This window comes from Cornus florida, unplaced genomic scaffold (genome assembly GCF_030987335.1).
Source record: "Cornus florida cultivar Cherokee Brave unplaced genomic scaffold, ASM3098733v1 CherokeeBrave_3.0.0_Hap2_Chr05, whole genome shotgun sequence".
NCBI classification, from domain to species: Eukaryota; Viridiplantae; Streptophyta; class Magnoliopsida; order Cornales; family Cornaceae; genus Cornus; species Cornus florida.
In genome coordinates, this window is record NW_026775575.1 from 101394335 (window position 1) to 101414979 (window position 20645).

At 36.0% G+C, this 20645-nt stretch overlaps 3 protein-coding genes across 8 annotated transcripts; all 3 read right to left on the reverse strand.

Moving 5' to 3' along the window:
* Positions 1-1708: 1708 nt before the first annotated feature.
* Positions 1709-6872, reverse strand: LOC132308030 (G-type lectin S-receptor-like serine/threonine-protein kinase At1g11330). Of its 5 annotated transcripts, XR_009482362.1 has the most exons (10): positions 6592-6868; positions 4814-6498; positions 4483-4590; positions 4173-4366; positions 3839-4049; positions 3495-3732; positions 3172-3322; positions 3000-3080; positions 2133-2283; positions 1913-2053 (listed from the first exon to the last, which is right to left on the reverse strand). XR_009482362.1 is itself a non-coding variant. In XM_059805984.1 (9 exons), the coding sequence occupies exons 3-9, from the start codon at positions 6120-6122 to the stop codon at positions 1745-1747; spliced, it is 2520 nt and encodes an 839-aa protein (XP_059661967.1). In that variant the 5' UTR covers positions 6123-6307; positions 6460-6498; positions 6592-6872; the 3' UTR covers positions 1709-1744. The 5 variants fall into 5 exon arrangements, 4 of the variants coding, with proteins under 4 accessions (XP_059661967.1, XP_059661966.1, XP_059661968.1 ...); XM_059805984.1 differs by lacking the exons at positions 3000-3080; positions 3172-3322 and having other exon boundaries at positions 1709-2053; positions 4814-6307; positions 6460-6498; positions 6592-6872; XM_059805983.1 differs by lacking the exons at positions 3000-3080; positions 3172-3322 and having other exon boundaries at positions 1709-2053; positions 4814-6307; positions 6407-6498; positions 6592-6872.
* A 4598-nt stretch (positions 6873-11470) lies between these two features.
* On the reverse strand, positions 11471-14983 carry LOC132308031 (G-type lectin S-receptor-like serine/threonine-protein kinase At1g11330). The gene is made up of 2 exons (XM_059805987.1): positions 11877-14983; positions 11471-11568 (listed from the first exon to the last, which is right to left on the reverse strand). Exon 1 carries the CDS (start codon positions 13175-13177, stop codon positions 11933-11935), a length of 1245 nt encoding a protein of 414 aa, XP_059661970.1. The 5' UTR covers positions 13178-14983; the 3' UTR covers positions 11471-11568; positions 11877-11932.
* Positions 14984-15632: 649 nt separating this feature from the next.
* On the reverse strand, positions 15633-20215 carry LOC132308029 (G-type lectin S-receptor-like serine/threonine-protein kinase At1g11330). 2 transcript variants are annotated; one of them, XM_059805980.1, is made up of 7 exons: positions 18395-20209; positions 17976-18086; positions 17676-17884; positions 17341-17551; positions 16922-17159; positions 16481-16631; positions 15633-16400 (listed from the first exon to the last, which is right to left on the reverse strand). In XM_059805980.1, the coding sequence occupies exons 1-7, from the start codon at positions 19686-19688 to the stop codon at positions 16092-16094; spliced, it is 2523 nt and encodes an 840-aa protein (XP_059661963.1). In that variant the 5' UTR covers positions 19689-20209; the 3' UTR covers positions 15633-16091. The 2 variants fall into 2 exon arrangements, with proteins under 2 accessions (XP_059661963.1, XP_059661964.1); XM_059805981.1 differs by lacking the exon at positions 17976-18086 and having other exon boundaries at positions 18395-20215.
* Between the last annotated feature and the right edge of the window lie 430 nt (positions 20216-20645).

Genomic DNA, 20645 nt, shown 5'->3' on the forward strand with positions numbered 1-20645 from the left:
GATAATATTATGTTACACAATTTATTAAATTTTAGAATTTTTAACTGAAGAAGCAGTATATTAAATATTATTTAATTGATGAATCAACTGGGGTAAAAAATAAAAAAATAAAAAAAATCAACTGGAGTAAATGGTCACCTTTGAGATGCTTCTTAGATTTTGCTGGATGGACGTCACTGTAATCAAAACAAAACAACAATTTATTTATTTATTTTAAAGATTTGTACACAAAACGAAACTAAAAAAATAAAAATAAAAATAAAAATAAAAAACTCTTCAAAATGAGGTTTGGAGGATAAAAATTGAACTTTTAAAATAGACTCCTTTATTGGTTAGGCTAATTCTACTTAATTGCGTAATAAAATTTTTTAATCACAAACCTGTCAAGTGACCTCTGTGCACCTAATGGGTACCCACTTCCAACCGACCCAGACATACCAAGAGAACCGCCCAAACATACAAGCATTGATCTTGGGTTCTCTTTCTTCTTTGCTGTCTCTCAATCTTACAAACACAAACCCTAGCCACCCAAATACGAACCTTAGCTTGATTATGCAGCTCTTGGGTTCTCGTTGACTATCTCTCTCTACCTTCTCTGGAATTTCTCTCACCAGGTTCGATTTTTTCTCTGGAATATCACTCACCAGCTCTTGGGTTTCATTCATTTTATTGTAAAACTGCCAATATTCAGAACCCACCACATGGTGGAAATTCTCATTTCAGCACTAGGTAGCCCTCAGTTTAATAAACACATTTTTTGTTCCACTCCAACCTATACATCCCATCTAACTCCAACCCATATAAATTCAATTTTTGTTTAGGGTGTCAATGTGCAACTTTTTGATAGTTTAAATTTGTAATTGATTTGTTTTATTTTATTGTTCAGGGTTTTAAGTTGCAACAACTTAATAGTTCGCTGCATTTTGGCTTAATCTATGTGAGCTGAGCTGCAAACTCATATGAAGCAGCAGCGACAACATCATTATCATCATCTTGCTTTAATTACATATGAATAATAAGGTCAGTCATATCAATTCTTTTTTAAAGTCATTTTTAATAATTTCATTTCATGTTAATTTGGTTCGCCCTTTTTGTCTTGCAAATTAAACTTTTTCACTATATTAGTGCATCTATAGGCTTTCTTCACACATGTCCATGCCACCTAATTCGAGTCTCTCTCATCTTATTACAAATAGGCTGCTGACACTGTTCTTAATTTTTTTACTGCCCAACACTCAGCAACATACAAAATAATTGGCCTAATAACTACTTTAGAAAATCTTTCTTTTCCTTTATTTGGTATTCGTTTATCATATGGAACACCACTAAGTTGTCTCTATTTTGTCTACCGTATACCAATTGTACTAATTATGCCACCATCTATCTCACCATTCTCTTGTCACCATCTATCTCACCATCCATTCGTATTAATGACCCTAAATATAAAAAATGGTTACAAACAAAGATCTACAGTTGTTATGGAATTGATTCCTTTTACTTTGAGTTTTTTTTTTTTTTTTTTTGGGGGGGGGGGGGGGGGGGGGGTAGATAGTTAGAAAATTTCAATTCAATTCCAACTCTTCTCAACCAAAGACACCCTGATGTCTCATTTGGGACACCATAGCTTGAATACCTGTCATCTGAATACACATTTGATGTAAAATTAAAATTCCTTAGAACTCCACAATGCACACCCACATGCAGTGACTTCCAAAATATTTTTGCAAAATCAGGAGGAAAAAGTTTAGTACCCTTCAACGTTTGTTATAGAAATGTAATTATTGGAGCATATAGAGCTGTTAGGCAAAGGCAACTTTGATTCAACAGTGCTTCTCTCCAAGATAAATGCAGGTTGTTTTGGAGTAGGAAGAGTGGTGTCATTGCAGAGCATGAACACTATTGTGGCCATGGATGGCCTGTCATTCGGTTGTTCTTGAACGCATAGGAGACCCACATGAATGCATCTCATCACTTGTGAGGGACTGCTGATTGAGTCGGTTATCTTTGAATCCAGCGACTCCAGTACTTTCCCCTTATCCCACATCTGCCATGCCTGAAACAAACGTACCATTATTTATGTAAAGAAAACTTTTTATAATTATGAAAGTAAAGATCCATTAAATTCTGCTTACACAACCCAAGAGGTTCCGTTCGGTTTCATGGTGATAAAAGCCTGTGTTCCCTTTACTACTAACAATCTCTAGCAATAAGACCCTGAAGCTGAAAACATCAGATTTCTCCGAAAATATTCCTTCCATTGCATATCCAGGAGACATGTACCCACTGCAAAAGCCAAAGCAGAACAGTCCATATAGAAAGCACAAAATTACATTTTCATTTACAATGTGCATGCTTGTGAAGCCAAGACAACACCAGTAAATGTAAAAGCATCAAAATTACGAGGATGTATAAATACCCAACAAAGATGTGGAAAGAGAGAGTGATATATGAAATGTTGGACCATGATTTAATAGAACAAAACAAAATGATTAAATAAGAATTATATAGCTGACCAGAATAGTTAAACTTTAAACAGGCTTTGTAAAGTATTTCTAGTAAATAAAACATCAAACTTATTATGTTCTGACAACTCTATTGGTGTTTGCTTGAGTTTGATTCCCCATAACATCATTCTGATGTTGCGTTTGGAATCAACGCTCCCAAATATAATTTGAATGTAATCACCAGCTGAATCCACATTAAAATTTGTCAGAACTCCACAATGCAAACCCACATGCAGTGACTTCCAAAACTTTTTTTACAATTATCAAAGGGAGAAAAGGTAATTAGCGCCCTTCAAAGTTTGTTATAGAAAGGTAATTTCTGGAGCTTCCAGAGCTGTCAGGCAAAGGCAAATTTGAGTCCAAGATAAATGCAGGTTGTTTTGGAGTAGGAAGAGTGGTGTCATTGCAGAGCATGAACACTACTGTAGCCATGGATGGCCTATCATTTCGATGTTCTTGAACGCATAGTAGACCAACATGAATGCATCTCCTTACTTGCGAGGGACTGCTAATTGGGTTGCCTATCTCTGGATCCACCAATTCTAATACTTTTCCCTTATTCCACAAGTCCCATGCCTGAAACAAACATGCATGTTGAAGTTCATGTAAACATACATTTTATTTCAAAATAATGAAAGCAAAGATCAATCCATTAATTTATGCTTACATAACCCAACAGGGTCTGATGGTTCTCTTGGTAATAAAAACTGTTGTTCCTTGTACTACTAACGATCTCTAGTAATAAGACCCCAAAGCTGAAGACATCAGATTTTTCCGAAAATATTCCTCCCATTGCATATTCAGGAGACATGTAACCGCTGCTTGTGAACCCAAGACAGCAGCAGCGAAATGTGAGGGCATTAAAATTAGGATGATTTAATCAAAAAAAAAAAAAAAAAACTGATTAGACAAGAATTATGTAGCTGACTAATATAGTTGAATAGACTTAATTTTGTAGAGGATTACTGGTAAATAAAATATCAAACTTACTAAGTTCCGACAACTCTATTAGTGTTTGCTAGGGTTTGATTCCCCCTAAAAATCCTGGCCATGCCGAAATCAGAAATCTTGGGGTTCATGTCCTCATCAAGGAGAACATTGCTTGCCTTCAAATCTCGATGAATGACCCTTAATCGAGAATCACGATGAAGATAAAGAAGCCCTCGAGCAATCCCCTCAATTATGTTACATCTTTGATCCCAGTTAAGTATTGCTTTTTTACTTGAACCTAATCCAGAAGACCAAATCTTAATAACTTATGTGACACTAATCCTTATCACCAATAAAATAACCAAGTTTCCAAAATTTTGATATTGATGTGAAGTATAACAAACCAAAGAGGAAGGCGTCCAAGCTACTGTTTGGCATGAACTCATAAACCAGCATTTTCTCCTCTCCCTCTATACAAAAGCCAACCAGCTTCACAAGGTTCCTATGTTGGAGTTTGGAAATTAATACAACTTCATTCTTGAACTCTTCTATGCCTTGTCCTGAGCTCTTTGAAAGTCTTTTGACAGCAAGTTCTTGTCCACTTGGTAGTTTACCCTGGGAAGAATTATTTAATATATAATTGTTTTAAAGGAAAAAAAAAAAGGTCTGAAAATACAATCCCTGAAAATTGAGATACCCTTTTGGTTACAAGTTGAGAGGCAAGGACAAAGTACGTACCTTGTAAACAGGACCAAATCCCCCTTCACCAAGTTTATTTGCTATAGAAAAGTTATCTGTAGCAGCTGCTATCTTTTCCAAGTTGAGAAATATTTCTGAGCTTTCTTCTTGATAAATATTAGTATTTGCTGATATATTCCTTTTTCTACTGGAAAAAAGTTTCTGAATGATCAAGGAGTGACATTTCCTTGCACCTGCTTTTTGAATGATCAAGGAAGTGAAATTTCTAGATACTAAATTATATATCTAACAATTATCAAAACAGTAATTATATGTATTTTTAAAATATAATTTAATTGATCATATTTACCTCCGCTCTTCACCCTGCATAAAATGCATGCCAAAATACCCAGACCGATTATCGTGGAAATGACTATGAGTATAATGATAAAGCCCCTCAATCGTTGTCTCTTTTCACCTGGATTTTCCATTAGACGTTATAAAATTCAAATATATCCTAAACATCATGAAGTTTTTAATTTATCAAATAAAAATGTTGAAGTTGCTAATGTTGTGACTGTCTTCAAAGGTCTGTGATTGACATAAGAGAAATCAACCACCAGGGCCCCAACCATAACTAAGAAATGACTATGATGTCTACTACAATGACAAGTAGAGTAAAAAATGAATGAAATACTCACCTAGTTCAGAATATGCAAGTCGAAGGTATAAATCCTCTCCACCATAAGAGAACTCCCTAACATCAATCAGATGTCCTCCCCAAACCATACACCCAATTCCATCTACATATGCATATGCAACACAAGAGCAGTTCTTTAAACAAAAATCACCACAATAGATATTGTCGCGGAGTTGCACGTAATCCGAGAGTTCTGGTAGTTTTGTTCCTGTCAGCTTTATAAAAATGTCAGATTTGTTATGATGATCAATGCTCGAATTCCTCTCACACTGTGTCTTAACTCGTCGTATACACCCTCCTGTCCAATTTCCTCTACGCCATTCTTTTGGAGAGTTTGGTTCATACCCTCTGAAACACCTGCATATTGGGGAGTTCATATTATTGCAGATCCCAAACGACCCACATGTAGCATAAATATCACAGGGACCATTGGGTGCCATCACTTGACTACGCCATTCTCTAGTCTTTTCATTCCAGTCCTTATAAATTACAGCTCCTACAGAAGTCAAAACCAGAACTGATGGGAATGGCACATTGAATATATAATGCATAAAATAGATTGTTCCTGCTTCAACACTCTTGTTAATTGTATAGCCATTCACGGGGTCTGTGGTCATCCCTGGAATTCCTATGAACTTCCTCCCATTCCACTGCCCACTTCTCCAGTATTTGATTGTTCCGTTTAAGATGGCACCTTCTGGCTGTTGGTGAGGCTCCAAAACTAAAACAAAACTTCCAGGTGATGGATCATTGTCACTCTTCCATGCTGTTAAAAATAAATTTTCATGTGTCTTAGTGTTCAACCCCAGATTCATGCCCTGTAACAAAGTATCTGATAGATGACGGAAGCTTTCCCATAACACACTTCCGTTTGATTTGTTTTCAGTAACAAGTAGATTTCCCAAACCACCAAGTACCGCAATTGTATCATTTGAGGCAGCAGATTTAATGTTTGTGGACCAAACTGTGTTGAATCTGCCATCCATGAGCACCAAATTCCCATCCCTTCCGATCATTAAAACTCCAGAGGTATCCGTCAATGGGTTATCACCGTTTGCAACCCATACAACATTTTCAGCAGGGAGTGGGAATCTTCTGTACCATATACCGACATATCTTACATGCGATGCATTAGGAGGACTAAAGAAGCCCAGCTCAAAGACTCCCCCTTCTGAAACTAAGGTTTCACCATCCAATACTTGTTGGGTTCTAGAAATGGTGTCTATTGCAAAACAAGATAGTAATAGGCAGATGTGAATGAATTGGAGGGTTGAAAGAATTACAGCTAAGTTTTTGTACGAATTGGTCATTAGGATTTGAGTATTCTGCCGAAAAAAGTAAGGCCGTGAAGTAAGTTGTTTCTTGTTCCAAGCTGTTATGAATTAACTACCGCCTTATAGCTGCTTGTTATAGCTGCTTCCGCGATGATTCCATGCACGTATTACCCACATCTCATATGACCATTGTCACGATCCGAAAATTCCTAAAAAAATCCCTGATTTATTCAAGTACAAATACATCAAAATACACTCAGGATGATAAAAAAAAAAAAAAAAAATCCTCTTTTATACAAAATCAATTTCCTCAAATATACATAAAAATTCTCCAAATAAAGAAAATGAAATCCTGCAATGCCGACTCTTCAACCTAATCCCGAATCTAGCAATCCCCGTTTATCTTCGGTACCTGAAACTGGAGAGTGGTGAGACAAAGAGTCCCAGAAAAAAAACCGTAACAAGAATTTTATGCATTTAATAAAAAATTTTGAAGCAAAATCACCTCATGTCATTCAAGGTATAAAGAACCCTATACTGAAAAAGAGTAATTCCTCACTGGATCATCAAGTCTCCAAACTTCCGGCCTCCTCTGCAACTCTCGACTCACTCACTGTCTCAAAACTCTCGTCTCACTCACTATCTCAAAACTCTCGTCTTCTCTCCGACTTCAAAGATAAAATTAAGAAAACATCATTTTCGGTGAACCCCACCACCCACTTCTTTCTCCCACATCTTTACTTATTTACTTCCTTATCACATCTTTATTCCTCTCAATCAAGCAAAACCCACTTGAAGAAACCAAAGAAAGAAGAAAATTTGGCCCAAAAAATATTCAATGGGCCCGCAAGTACATACCACAATTTTCACTCTCCTCCCACTTCGGCCACATGCTCACATCTCCTCCACACCTTCTCTTTCTTATCTCCGACCTTATCACCGTCCAATATATAACTTTTATATATATATATATATAAATTTAACCAAAAAAAACACAAACCAACCCATTACTCCTGTGGGACCCGCGCCAATGACCAATTCATTATTTCTTTTTCCACTTTTCCTTTCTCTATTCCATTTCCGCAGCAGCTCCATTTGCATTTAGACAAGATATATATTATATATATAATATATAGAAATGTAACCAATTTCAAGCCTATTAAATCATCACTAATGTGGATAAATTTTTAATAAAATAAATAAATAAATAATCAACTATAACCACTAAAAAATCATGAAATAAATTAAATTAAAATCTTAAAAAAATTCCAATTATCACAACCACGTTTGCCTTTTTCCTTTGTTCACATTTTCATTGCAATTGACCAACACACTTGCAATAGAGAGTTGAGAAAATTCAAACCGAAGACTTTCCTACTTAGAATAGGTTAGATTGTCCTTCATGAAATTTCAAAGAGTATAACTCTGTTTCTGTTTGCAATACTTATTTGCATCAAATGCCTATTTTTTTCTCTCTTTCCTCCAATAATTATCAAGTAGCTATTGTCACGAAAGATGTGATGTGATTTGTTTTATGATTCAAAGAAAACCACTCCACGATTTTGATATACAACGTGTTGAATTAAACACTAATTAATCGTTCTTGGTTTACTAATAAGGAATCAAGCATTTTACAAGCAACCTGTATGATTGATTGAGGTAAGCTACAAATTTTTATTAAGCATTATTTTAAATAAAACTAAATTAATTTGTCTATTGTCAACAAACATCTAGTCAATTTTACTATGGATTTGACTCTCAACAGAGGTGTTATTATTCATAGGCACAAATGAGTTGAAGCGTTTGATGTGATCACAGGCAAAATGAGCTATGATGGTAGATCAACCCTCTGATCCTATAAGCTTGATGATAACCTCTACCAACTATAGGCAGTAGAAGATTCCACAGTAGTTATTTGTACACAAACATATTTTAATATGCTTTAAAGCATTTCATTAGAGGCCGCTCAATGTTCCTTTAGACTGTTTGCCCGATGCAGTGCTCCAGGCAGCTTCTGTGGATTGTAATCCTTCTTAATGTTGCTTTGTTTGCCAGCAAAAAAAAATAAAAAAATAAATTAGAGGCCGCTCAATATAATTTGAGACGCTAAGTTTTTGTTGGAATTGATCATTTGTATTGAGTAGCTATTGTTGCCAGAATGAAAAAGAGTAGGGTGTGTGAAATAAGTTGTTTCCTGTTCAAAGAAAACCAGTTCATGAATTAATTCAGTAGCATGAAGTTGACAAAATACATGTAGTAGACTTTTTAACTTGGAATAATAGGCCAGACTGTCGTGAATGAAAATTCGGGGTACCTCCTAGATAGTTTCTAACCAATATATATAAATATTAGTATGTTTTGTAGGTCACGTGGTAGAGCATGGTCTACATCAGCATTTTACCATTTTAATAATTTAATAATGCTAATATTTTAAAAAAAAATGTTTTTCTATCCAATTGACTGTGAGTTCGCACTAAAAATATATTGCTCTATTTGTTAGGTCGTTACCGTAATCTCAAGGAGGGGATGCTGAAGGTTGTACAGGAAGGTGCCCTGAATCACCTCAATTAGTAATAATATTTTATATCGCTCTGTAAATAAAAGGTCCATATAGAATGCAGAAAGTACATTTTCACAAGGAAGAAAGACACGAAAAAATTTGTTGGCAGAGAGAGATATGATATGACATGGAACTGAACTTAATTAAACAAAACAACAAAATGTATTTTGCATAATACTTTTGTTATTTAAACATTAGGTTTACTAGGTTCGAACAATTCTGTTAGTGTTTGCTACATTTTGATTCCTTCTAACAATCCAACTTCCACACCGACCAAGAAAATCAAAACGAATGAATAAAATTTGAGAAACGCAACAATGCTCAAACTTGTTTTGTTTTGAACGACATCAATGGATATAATTTAATAAGTACTCTTTGTCGGGACTAGACTAGATACACTGTGCTTGTACAGCGTTTTTATCAATTATTGTCACATCCTACCAATGAGGGAGCTGTCTTCTTCAAAATTGGAAAATATATAAATGAAACAAATGGCTTACTTTAGCAGTTTCACCTCTCAAATTAGGATTTAGAGATATAAGTCAGGAATAACTTGTCTCGATGCATGATCCACAAAAATGGAACCTTCAGCCCCACTAGGTGTTCTCACGACTTTCGGAGGATGAAAGAGGACGATGAAATAGTCAGAAAAATCATGTTAAATAATAGGTTTGATGTTGTTCTTAATCTTATATAAGAATGAATGACATAGCTAGCCATCCTTATAGTTTTTTGTAAAGTCACTTTGGGAAAAGTTGTATTTTAATATTTAAATTCAATTCAAAAAGTGTTATAAAGTGTCAGAAAAATATCGAATATATATTAGAAATTTAAAAATATTTTTTTAAATTATAAATATATTTTAAAAAATATGGGACATATATTTACAATTATCTGTTAAACATCGTATCGGGTATGTCGCTCTTCTAAGCGCACAAGCTGGGAAACAAAAATCCAATAGGGCTTAAGAGGACCTGAGAGGCCAGGGAGCCCAACCCGAAGGTCACAAGCAGGGAAACAAAAATCCAACAGGGCTTAAGGGGACCTGAGATGCCAGGGAGCCCAATAGGATTGAGGGCCCAAAAAAAGGAAATCAAAGACAACTCAACACTGCAAAACAACACAAACACAAATGGGAGCGAATGAGTTAGGTATTACCGATCTGGTCATTGTTGGAATGGAAAACAGAGCTGGGCAATCTGCAGGTGAACGCTGTGAATCTGGCAGCAATTTTTGAAGAGAATGGAAAGGAAAGGAGGTGACTTCTGGCGGAGTCAAAGATGAATTTCTGGACCGATTTAAAAGAAGGTACGATTATTCTCTCCTTCTGTATGTCAATGCTACATTGTATAAAAATTAGGTGCAAAATTTTTAAAGTTGATTAAGGAAATTGTAGAATTAGGTGAGAGTTTCCAAGTGAAGTGGCTCCATTGAATTGGTTCAGTAACCAGTATACATGCTAAACCTTATAACTTCACCAACAAAACCTTATATTCAACAAGTTTCTTGTCTAACAATATAGGAGTTATATAACATCTTACAATACATCTTTCTGAAACATACCTGTATTCAAATCAGGCCTTAGGAGGACCGAATCCAAATATGCGCCAAAATATGGGGATGACTTGTGGCTAGCGGCAGACGCCAACCAAGATTCGATACATTGTATATTTCCCTTGTACATACAGAATATTTGGGCATTAAGATCCTAAGCCAAGAGAGAAACAGCCCAGATTGTCCGCTAAGGTCCCTAACCAATCATTTCGCCGGAAAATGAATACTGAGTCCCCACATGCAGTGACTTCCAAAACATTTTTGCAAGAATCAAGAGGGGAAAGGTTAGCGCCCTTCAACATTTGTTATAGAAATGTAATTATTGGAGCATATAGAGCTGTTAGGCAAAGGCAAGTTGATTCACTAGTGCTTCTCTCTAAGATAAATGCAGGTTGTTTTGGAATAGGAAGAGTTGTGTCATTGCAGAGAATGAAAACTATTGTAGCCATGGAAGTCTTCTATGCCTTGTCCTGAGCTCTTTGAAAGTCTTTTGACAGCAAGCTCATGTCCACTTGGTAGCTTACCCTGGGAAGAATCATTTAACCTATAAAAATGTTTTATTTTTTATTTTAAAGTCTGAAAATGAAATATATTCGGGACGCTTGGAGGGCTATGCCTCTTTGTGTTTGGTGGTGTATTTGGCTTGAGAGAAATCGGAGATATTTCGATGGAAAGAAAAAGCCTGTCTCTATGCTTAAGTTCTCTATTCTTTCCACTCTTTTTTGTTGGGTTTCAGGGAGGGATTTTCGATCTGTAGAGAAGTTGGTTGTTTTCTTGGCCTCTTTGACGGCTTGAGGCGTTTTCGGCCTTGTTTTTGCCCTTGGGTTTCGCTCCCCTTTTGAGCGGTTCTTCAATAAAATTTACTTATCAAAAAAAAAAAAAGTCTGAAAATGAAATATAACCAGGGAAAATTTATATACCCTTTTGGTTACAAGTTGAGAGGCAAGGACAAAGTACCTTGTAAACAGGACCAAATCCTCCTTCACCAAGTTTATTTGCTAGAGAAAAATTATCTGTAGCAGCTGCTATCTTTTCCAAGTTGAAAAATGGAAGGTCGGAGCTTTCTTCTTGATAAATGGTATGTCGAGGCAAAAAGGCTTGCGGAGAATCTGCTGACATTTTCCTTTTTCTACTGGAAATTTTTTTTCTTAATGATTGTCTTTGCACCTGGTTTTCAATATGAATTATCAAGGAGTGACATTTCTAGATACCAAATTATATAACAGTCATCGAAATAGCAATTATTGATCATATTTACCTCTAAGTGAGGTCTTCATCTGCATAAAATATATGCCAAAATACTGAGGCCGATTATCGTGGAGATGACTATGAGTATAATGATAAAGCCCGTTATTCGTCTCTTTTCACCTGAATTTTCAATTAGACATTGCTAAATTCAAGTCCATCCTTAACAACATGAATTTTTTAATATCAATATAAAAATGTTGAAGTTGCTAATGTACTGATTGCCTTCAAAGGTCTGAGATGGACATAAGAAAAATCAATTTGCAATCCAACCACAACTAAGAAACATCAAATAAATGTGCTGTTGTTGGTGTAAGCAAAATTAATCATTGTTGGCTAAGGCTAGGAAAAAATTGCATATATATCCCAAGGAAATGTCAGAGCCATCATAATTGCTACAACGACGATTAAAAAATAAATCAAATACTTACCTACTTCAGAATATGCGAGTCGAAGGTATAGATCCTCTCCACCATAAGAGAACGCCCTAAACATCAACCTGATGTCCTCCCAAAACCATACAACCAATTCCATTTACATGTGCATATGCAACACAAGAACAGTTCTTCAGGCAAAAATCACCACAATCTATAGCGTCATTCAAAGCCAAGTAATCTGAGAAGTCTGGTAGTTTTACTCCTGTCAGCTTTATAAAACCGTCTACTTTGCTATCATCAATGCTCGAATTCCTCTCACACTGTATTTTAACTCTTCTTATACAACCACCTGTCCAATTTTCTCTGTGCCATTCTTCTGTAGACTTTGGTTCATACCCTCTCAAACAATTGCATATTGGGGAGTTCCTATCATTACAGATCCCAAATGAGCCACATGTACCATAAATATCACAGGGACCTTTGGGTGCAATCACATAATTTACCCATTTTCTAGTCTCTGCATCCCAGTTTGTTTGAATTAGAGCTCCCAGAGGACTCAAAAACAATGGAAATGACGACATATTGAATAAAGAATACACAAAATAGATCGTTCCTGCCTGATTATCCTTGACAAGGTTAAAGCCTGTAAGGTAGTCCGTGGTCATGCCTGGAATTCCAATGAAGGTCCTCCTGTTCCACTGCCCACTTCGCCAGCATTGGATTGTTCTGTTTAAGATCACACTTTCTGTCAGTTCACGAGGCTCCAAAACTAAGACAAAACTTCCGGGTGATGGATCCTTGTCACTCTTCCATGATGTTAAAAATAAACTTTCCCCTGTCTTAGTGTTCAATCCCAGCTTCATGCCCGGCAATAAAGTATCTGATGGACGACCGAAGCTTTCCCATAAGACACTTCCGTTTGATTTGTTTTCAATAAGAACAAGATTACCTGAAGCACGAAGTACCGCAATTGTATCATTTGATGCAACAGAAGCTAGCTTTGTGGACCAAATTGTGTTGAATCTGTCATCAATGAGCACCAAATGCCCATCCATTCCGATCACTAGAACTCCAGACATATCCGTCAATGGGTTGTCACTGTTTGCAACCCATACAACTTTTTTAACAGGGAGTCCTCTGTACCATATACCCACATATCTTAAATGGGATGCATTAGGAGGACTAAAGAAGCCCAGCTCAAAGCCTTCCCCTTCTGAAACTAAGGTTTGACCATCCAATACTTGTTGGGTTTCAGAAATGATGTCTATTGCTAAACAGCAAGATAGTAATAGGGAGATGTGAATAAACAGGAGGAACCAAAGAATTGCAGCTAAGTTTTTGTTGGAATTGATCATTTGTATTGAGTAGAAGGAAAAATAGTAAGGTGTGTGAAACAAGTTGTTTCTTGTTCAAAGAAAAACAGTTCATGAATTAATTCAGTAGCATGAAGTGACAAAATACTACTAGTAGACTTTTTAACTTGGAATAAGTCAAATTGTTGGGGATGAAAATTCTGGGTACTTCCTAGATTGTTTCTAAAACCAATTTTGTATATAACTCCAATATGTTACATCTTACTGCCTTCCGTTAGATAACCATTAAAAGATAGCCCTTAAATGGTCAAGTGACTAACACGTGAGATATTATTATTTTTTGTGTAAATATAAAAATGCCCTCAATTATACACTTGTATATGTTGTATATGTGTACATACAATCTCAAATATGTCACTCTCTCTCTATCTCTACTTTGCTCGACACTGCCCTCATTTGGATCGGTTGGCCAAGTACTTATTTAGCCCAAACATATAGTCCTGTGAATTCACGACAGCAAGCATTAGTATCAAAATCCACATTGTTAGTATTTCACTGAACACAAACAAATTGTCATGCATACAAAATTGAAATAATTAAAAGGACCATTTCAATGCATTTCATTCTATTAGGTTTTGTCCAAGACAGACACTAAATCATACTAAAACTCTAATTTAGCAAATAGACATGAAGAGACTTTGAGGGTTTCAGATATTTTTAATCAAAAGAGAGAACCACAGACGTGAATGAGTGAGGAAGGGGAGAAAGAAGTTACAAACCATGACGTTTTGGTCGTTATTTGAATATTTTCATCTCTTAGGTCCAGTTTGGTTGGAAAGAAACGGAAGGAAAGAAAAGAAAGGAAATTAAGAGAGAAGATTTTTTGTGTTTATATAAAATTTTGGAAGGAAAAGAAAGAGAATAGAAGGATTTGGAGAGATACATTAAAACTTGATGAGTTGGTTTTGTTATCTCTTAGAAAATGAGAGTAATTTGAAAGAAATGATAGCATTTTTAATAAAACTTTATTAATACGAAATTTGTCCTTATTTTTATAGTAGACAAAATTTATAGAAAATGATACGATAGTAAATTCATTAAAATAGTTTCTTTCATTTCTTTCCCTAACATGATTAATATACTTTCTTTTCTTTTCCTTTATTAATCAATCAAACACGATAATTGTTTAACACTATCAACTCATTTCCATTCTTTTCTCATCTCTCGTACTAGTGGGTTATCTAAGTTGCTATACTTTATGGTACCGAATGTTGGGCAATTAGGAAACAACATTTGTATAAAGTAAGTGTGATAGAAATTGGAATGTTGAAATGGATGTGCGGTAAGACTAAGAAGGACTGAATTAGAAATGACCATATTCGGGAGATGGTTGGAGTAGCACAAATTGGAGATAAAATGAGAAAAAAAATTGGTTAAGATGGTTTGAACATGTGCAAAGAAGACCTTTTAGGTGCATTGATTTGAAAAAAATGACATAGTCCACATTGAAGATAATACTAAGGGAAAAGGAAGACCAAAATTAATGTTGGTAGAGTTAGTAAAGAAAGATATGAAAGCATGTGGATTGATCGAGACTATGACTTTAAATATAACAAAATGAAAACATGAGATTCATTTAGTCACTCCAATAATTGAGAAAAGGCTTGGTTATTTGTTTATGTCCATAATAGGTTGTCTAAGAAAAGAATATTTCGTTGGTTACGAAGCAATTCATCATCACCTTGGGAAGAAGATTTTATTGAACTTCCTCCCAAAAAAATCTTAGGAAAGTCCATTCTGGTAGGTGTCCTATGGAAAACAACAACAAAAAAAAGCCACAATCAGGAGCTATGGTTTCCCCCCCCCCCCCCCCCCCCCCCCTTCCCGCTTGGATTAAACTTGGGCATATTTGTGTGGAGTTACACAGCCTAAGCTAGACCCCAAAATTGTGTGTGTCCAGGGTGCCAAGTTGACGAATCTTATAATAAAATCTAAATCGCAACTCTCTTTGTATTGTCCTTGTCCTATAACATTTTGAGGGGAACACTAAATGTAGTAAGCAGAGAAAGTATATTATAAAACAAATGACATATCCTTTAGCAGTTTCACCCCCAAAATAGTTTTTAATTCTTAAAAAAAAAAAGAATTTAATGAAGATTGAAATCTCAGATGATCCTAGACTACCATTCATATCCAGTGTCCCACAAGCAGGGGAACAAAAATCCAACAGGACTTAAGGGAGACAGACCTGAGAGGGCAAGAAAACAACAGAGAACCCAACCCAGTGAAAGGCCCAAAATGGGGCAAAAACAACTCACACTGCCAAACAACACACGCACAGACACACACACAAATTGGAGCGAATGAGTTTGGTATATTCTTGATCTGACTGATTGTTGGAATGGAAAACAGAGCTGGGCAATCTCCAGGTGAACGCTATAGATGCGGCAGAAATGCAGGCTACAGCAATTCTTGATTAGAATGGAAAGGAGGCCACTTCTAGTAAACAATATACATACTAAACCTTATAACTTGATCAACAAATGTACTCTGTCTATAAGTTTTGGTTACAAATAATATTCAACCAGTTTCTTGTCTAACAATATAAGAGTGATATAACATCTTACAATAGATCTTTCTGAAGCAAACCTGTATTAAAATCCTAGGTCAGGCCTTAGGAGGACCAAACCCAAAAATGCAGCAAAATATGGGGATGATAATGATGATTTGTGGCCAGGGAGGGGTAGAGGCCAACCAATATTCGATATAGCTGGTTTTCCACGAAATCCATTTAACTTGTACAGAAAGAATTTTGGGGCATTGAGAATGAAGTTGGGAGAAAAACAGCCCAGATCCTCTGCTAAGGTCCCTAAGCAATCACTTGGTGGAATAGTAAATGAGTCCCTACATGCAGTGACTTCCAAAACATTTTTGAAAGAATCAAGAGGGAAAAAGGTTAGCGCCCTTCAACGTTTGTTATAGAAATGTAATTATTGGAGCATATAGAGCTGTTAGGCAAAGGTAAGTTTGATTCACTAGTGCTTCTCTCTAAGATAAATGCAGGTTGTTTTGGAGTAGGAAGAGTTGTGTCATTGCAGAGCATGAAAACTATTGTAGCCATGGATGGCCTATCATTTGGTTGTTCTTGAACACATAGGAGACCTACATGAATGCATCTCATCACTTGCGCGGGACTGCTGATTGAGTCTGCTATCTTTGAATCCAGCAACTCCATTGCTTTTCCCTTATTCCACAACTGCCATGCCTGATACAAACGTGTGGTTGTTTATGTAAGGACAATCTTTTTAAAATAATGAAAGCGAAGATCCATTAATTTCTGCTTACATAATGCAATAGGTTCCGATAGGTTTCATTGTGATAAAAGCCGGTGTTCCTTTTACTACTAATGATCTCTAGCAATAAGACTCCAAAGCTGAAGACATCAGATTTCTCCGAAAATATTCCTTCCATTGCATATTCAGGGGACATGTAGCCACTACAAAAACCAAAGCAGAACAGTAAGTATAGAAAGCACAAAAGTACATTTTCATGTACAATGTGCATGCTCTTGAACCCACGACAACACCAGTGAAATGTTAAGGCATTACAAATTACAAGGATGAATAAATGCCGAACAAAGATGTGGCAAGAGAGAGTGAGATATGACATGTTGGACCATGTTTTAGCAAAACAAAACAAATTGATTGAATAAGAATTATATATCTGACCAGAATAGTTGAAATAGGATTTGTAAAGTATTTCCTGTAAATAAAACATCAAACTTACTAAGTTCCGACAATTCTATTGGTGTTTGCTAGAGTTTGATTCCCCATAACAATCCTGGCCATGCCAAAATCAGAAATCTTTGAGTTCATTTCCTCGTCTAGTAGAATATTGCTCGCCTTGAGATCTCGGTGAATGATCCTTAAGCGAGAATCACGATGAAGATAAAGAAGCCCTCGAGCAATGCCCTCAATTATTTTACATCTTTGATCCCAGTTCAGTATTGCCTTTTTACTTGAACCTAATCCAAAAAAATAAAAATAAAAATAAAATCTTAACAATTCTATAGATATTTGATTTTGCAATATCTCAACCCAACCGCACAAGATTCAAAATATGAGTTTCTGATGCGTCGCTAATCCTTGTGACCAATAACATATCCTAATTTCCAATATTTTATATTGATGTAAAATAAAACAAACCAAAGAGGAAGGCGTCCAAGCTGCTGTTTGGCAAGAACTCATAGAGCAGCATTTTCTCCTCTCCCTCAATACAAAAGCCAAGTAGCTTCACAAGGTTCCTGTGTTGGAGTTTGGAAATTAATATGACCTCATTCCTGAACTCTTCTATGCCTTGTCCTGAGCTCTTCGAAAGTCTTTTGACAGCAAGCTCTTGTCCACTTGGTAGCTTACCCTGGGAAGAATCATTTAACCCATAAAAATGTTTTATTTTTTATTTTAAAGTCTGAAAATATAATATAAACGGGGAAAATTTATATACCCTTTTGGTTACAAGTTGAGAGGCAAGGACAAAGTACCTTGTAAACAGGACCAAATCCCCCTTCAGCAAGTTTATTTGCTAGAGAAAAGTTATCTGTAGCAGCTGCTATCTTTTCCAAGTTGAAAAATGGAAGGTCTGAGCTTTCTTCTTGATAAATAGTATGTCGAGGCAAAAAGGCTTGCGGAGAATCTGCTGACATTTTCCTTTTTCTACTGGAAAATATTTTCTGAATGATTGTCTTTGCACCTGGTTTTAAATATGAATTATCAAGGAGTGACATTTCTAGATACCAAATTATATAACAATCATCGAAATAGCAATTATTGATCATATCTACCTCTAAGTGAGGTCTTCTTTCTGCATAAAATATATGCCAAAATACTGAGCCCGATTATCGTGGAGATGACTATGAGTATAATGATAAAGCCCCTTATTCGTCTCTTTTCACCTGAATTTTCAATTAGACATTGCTAAATTCAAGTCCATCCTTAACAACATGAAGTTTTTAATATCAATATAAAAATGTTGAAGTTGCTAGTGTACTGATTGCCTTCAAAGGTATGAGATAGACAGAAGAAAAATCAATTTGTAATCCAACCACGACTAAGAAACGTCAAATAAATGTGCTGTTGTTGGTGTAAGCAAAATTAATCATTGCTGGCTAAGGCTAGGAAAAAAATGCATATATATCCCATGGAAATGTCGGAGCCATCATAATTGCTACAACGACGATTGAAACATAAATCAAATACTTACCTAGTTCAGAATATGCGAGTCGAAGGTATAGATCCTCTCCACCATAAGAGAACGCCCTAACATCAATCAGATGTCCTCCCCAAACCAGACAACCAATTCCATTTACATTTGCATATGCAACACATGAACAGTTCTTCAGGCAAAAATTACCACAATCAACAGCGTCATCTAAATCCAAAAAATTTGAGAAGTCTGGTAGTTTTACTCCTGTCAGCTTTATAAAACCGTCTGCTTTGCTATCATCAATGCTCGAATTCCTGTCACACTGCATTTCAACTCTTCTTATACAACCACCTGTCCAATTTTCTCTGTGCCATTCTTCTGTAGACTTTGGTTCATACCCTCTCAAACAATTGCATATTGGGGAGTTCCTATCATTACAGATCCCAAATGGGCCACATGTACCATAAATATCACAGGGACCTTTGGGTGCAATCACATAATTTACCCATTTTCTAGTGTCTGCATCCCAGTTTGTTTGAATTAGAGCTCCCAGAGGACTCAAAAACAATGGAAATGACGACATATTGAATAAAGAATACACAAAATAGATCGTTCCTGCCTGATTATCCTTGACAAGGTTAAAGCCTGTAAGATAGTTTGTATCCATGTCTGGAATTCCTATGAAGGTCCTCCCGTTCCACTGCCCACTTCTCCAGCATTGGATTGTTCCGTTTAAGATCACACCTTCTGGCAGTTCACGAGGCTCCAAAACTAAGACAAAACTTCCAGTTGATGGATCCTTGTCACTCTTCCATGATGTTAAAAATAAACTTTCCCCTGTCTTAGTGTTCAATCCCAGCTTCATGCCCGGCAACAAAGTATCTGATGGATGACTGAAGCTTTCCCACAAGACACTTCCGTTAGATTTGTTTTCAATAAGAACAAGATTACCTGAAGAACGAAGTACCGCAATTGTATCATTTGATGCAACGGAAGCTAGTTTTGTGGACCAAACTCTGTTGAATCTGTCATCGATGAGCACCAAATTCCCATCCCTTCCGATCACTAGAACTCCTGACGTATCCGTCAATGGGTTGTCACTGTTTGCAACCCATACAACTTTTTCAACGGGGAATCCTCTGTACCATATACCCACATATCTTACATGAGATGCACTAGGACTAAAGAAGCCCAGCTCAAAGACTTCTCCTTCTGAAACTAAGGTTTGACCATCCAATACTTGTTGGGTTTTAGAAATGGTGTCTATTGCTAAACAAGATGGTAATAGGGAGATTTGAATAAACAGGAGGAACCAGAGAATTGCAGCTAAGTTTTTGTTGGAATTGATCATTTTGTATTGAGTAGCTATTGTGGCCAGAAGGGAAAAAGAGTAAAAAGACCTTGGCGAGAGATATTTTTTTTGTGCAAAAAATATATATAGTATATTACTCTCCCAATCAATTGTTGCGTCTTACTTACTACCTTCCGTTAGCCGTTAAAGAGACCTTGGCGAGAGATTTTTTTTTTTTTTTTTTTTTTTTTTTTTTTGTGTAAATCCAAAAATGCCCTCAGCTATTATACGTCTCACCCAAACTCATCCTAAAGCTCTAATTTAGCAAATAGACATCAACAGACATTCGTAAAGGCACAAATCCAAAGAAATTATCATAATAAGGATTGATGTGACGAACCAGGGCATCTTAAGTTGTGTAAAGCGTTCGATGCCGGAATCTAAGGAGTTTGCAGATGAAGTAAGTCGAAGAGGAGACGGAGCTCCGGTATAAAGACACAAAAGTTGCCGAAAACGTCGCCAAAGGTAGCACTGGATGACAATAAGGTTCTTGGACTTTTAATTTGTAAAAAAGCAATTTTCAAAGATTGGTTATTTGAAAAAAAAAAACCTCTGAAAGAGATGTTTACTGTATAAAGTTTGTCCAAGATGATTGATGGACCAGTTTGAAAAATAAATAAGACAAGCAGAATAAATAGACCAGCATCCCACACCAACTCGGCGAATAATCAAAATGAATGAATAAAATTCTAGACGTGTAAAAATGGAATAAAATTGAAAAAATCTTAAAGAATAGTCTACTCTCAGAGAGATGGATCGAAAGAAAAAAATCTTAATGTTTGAAGGGGACGCTGGCAAAGTTGAACTAGCACCACTAAAACACTAAAATGAAAATTGAACACACACCGGTAAAACACTAAAATGGAGGAGCAAACAGAGAAAGTATATACATAAAGCAAAACAAATGACAATCTTTTAGCAATTTCATCCTCAAAATTGCAATTTTTTAAATACTTA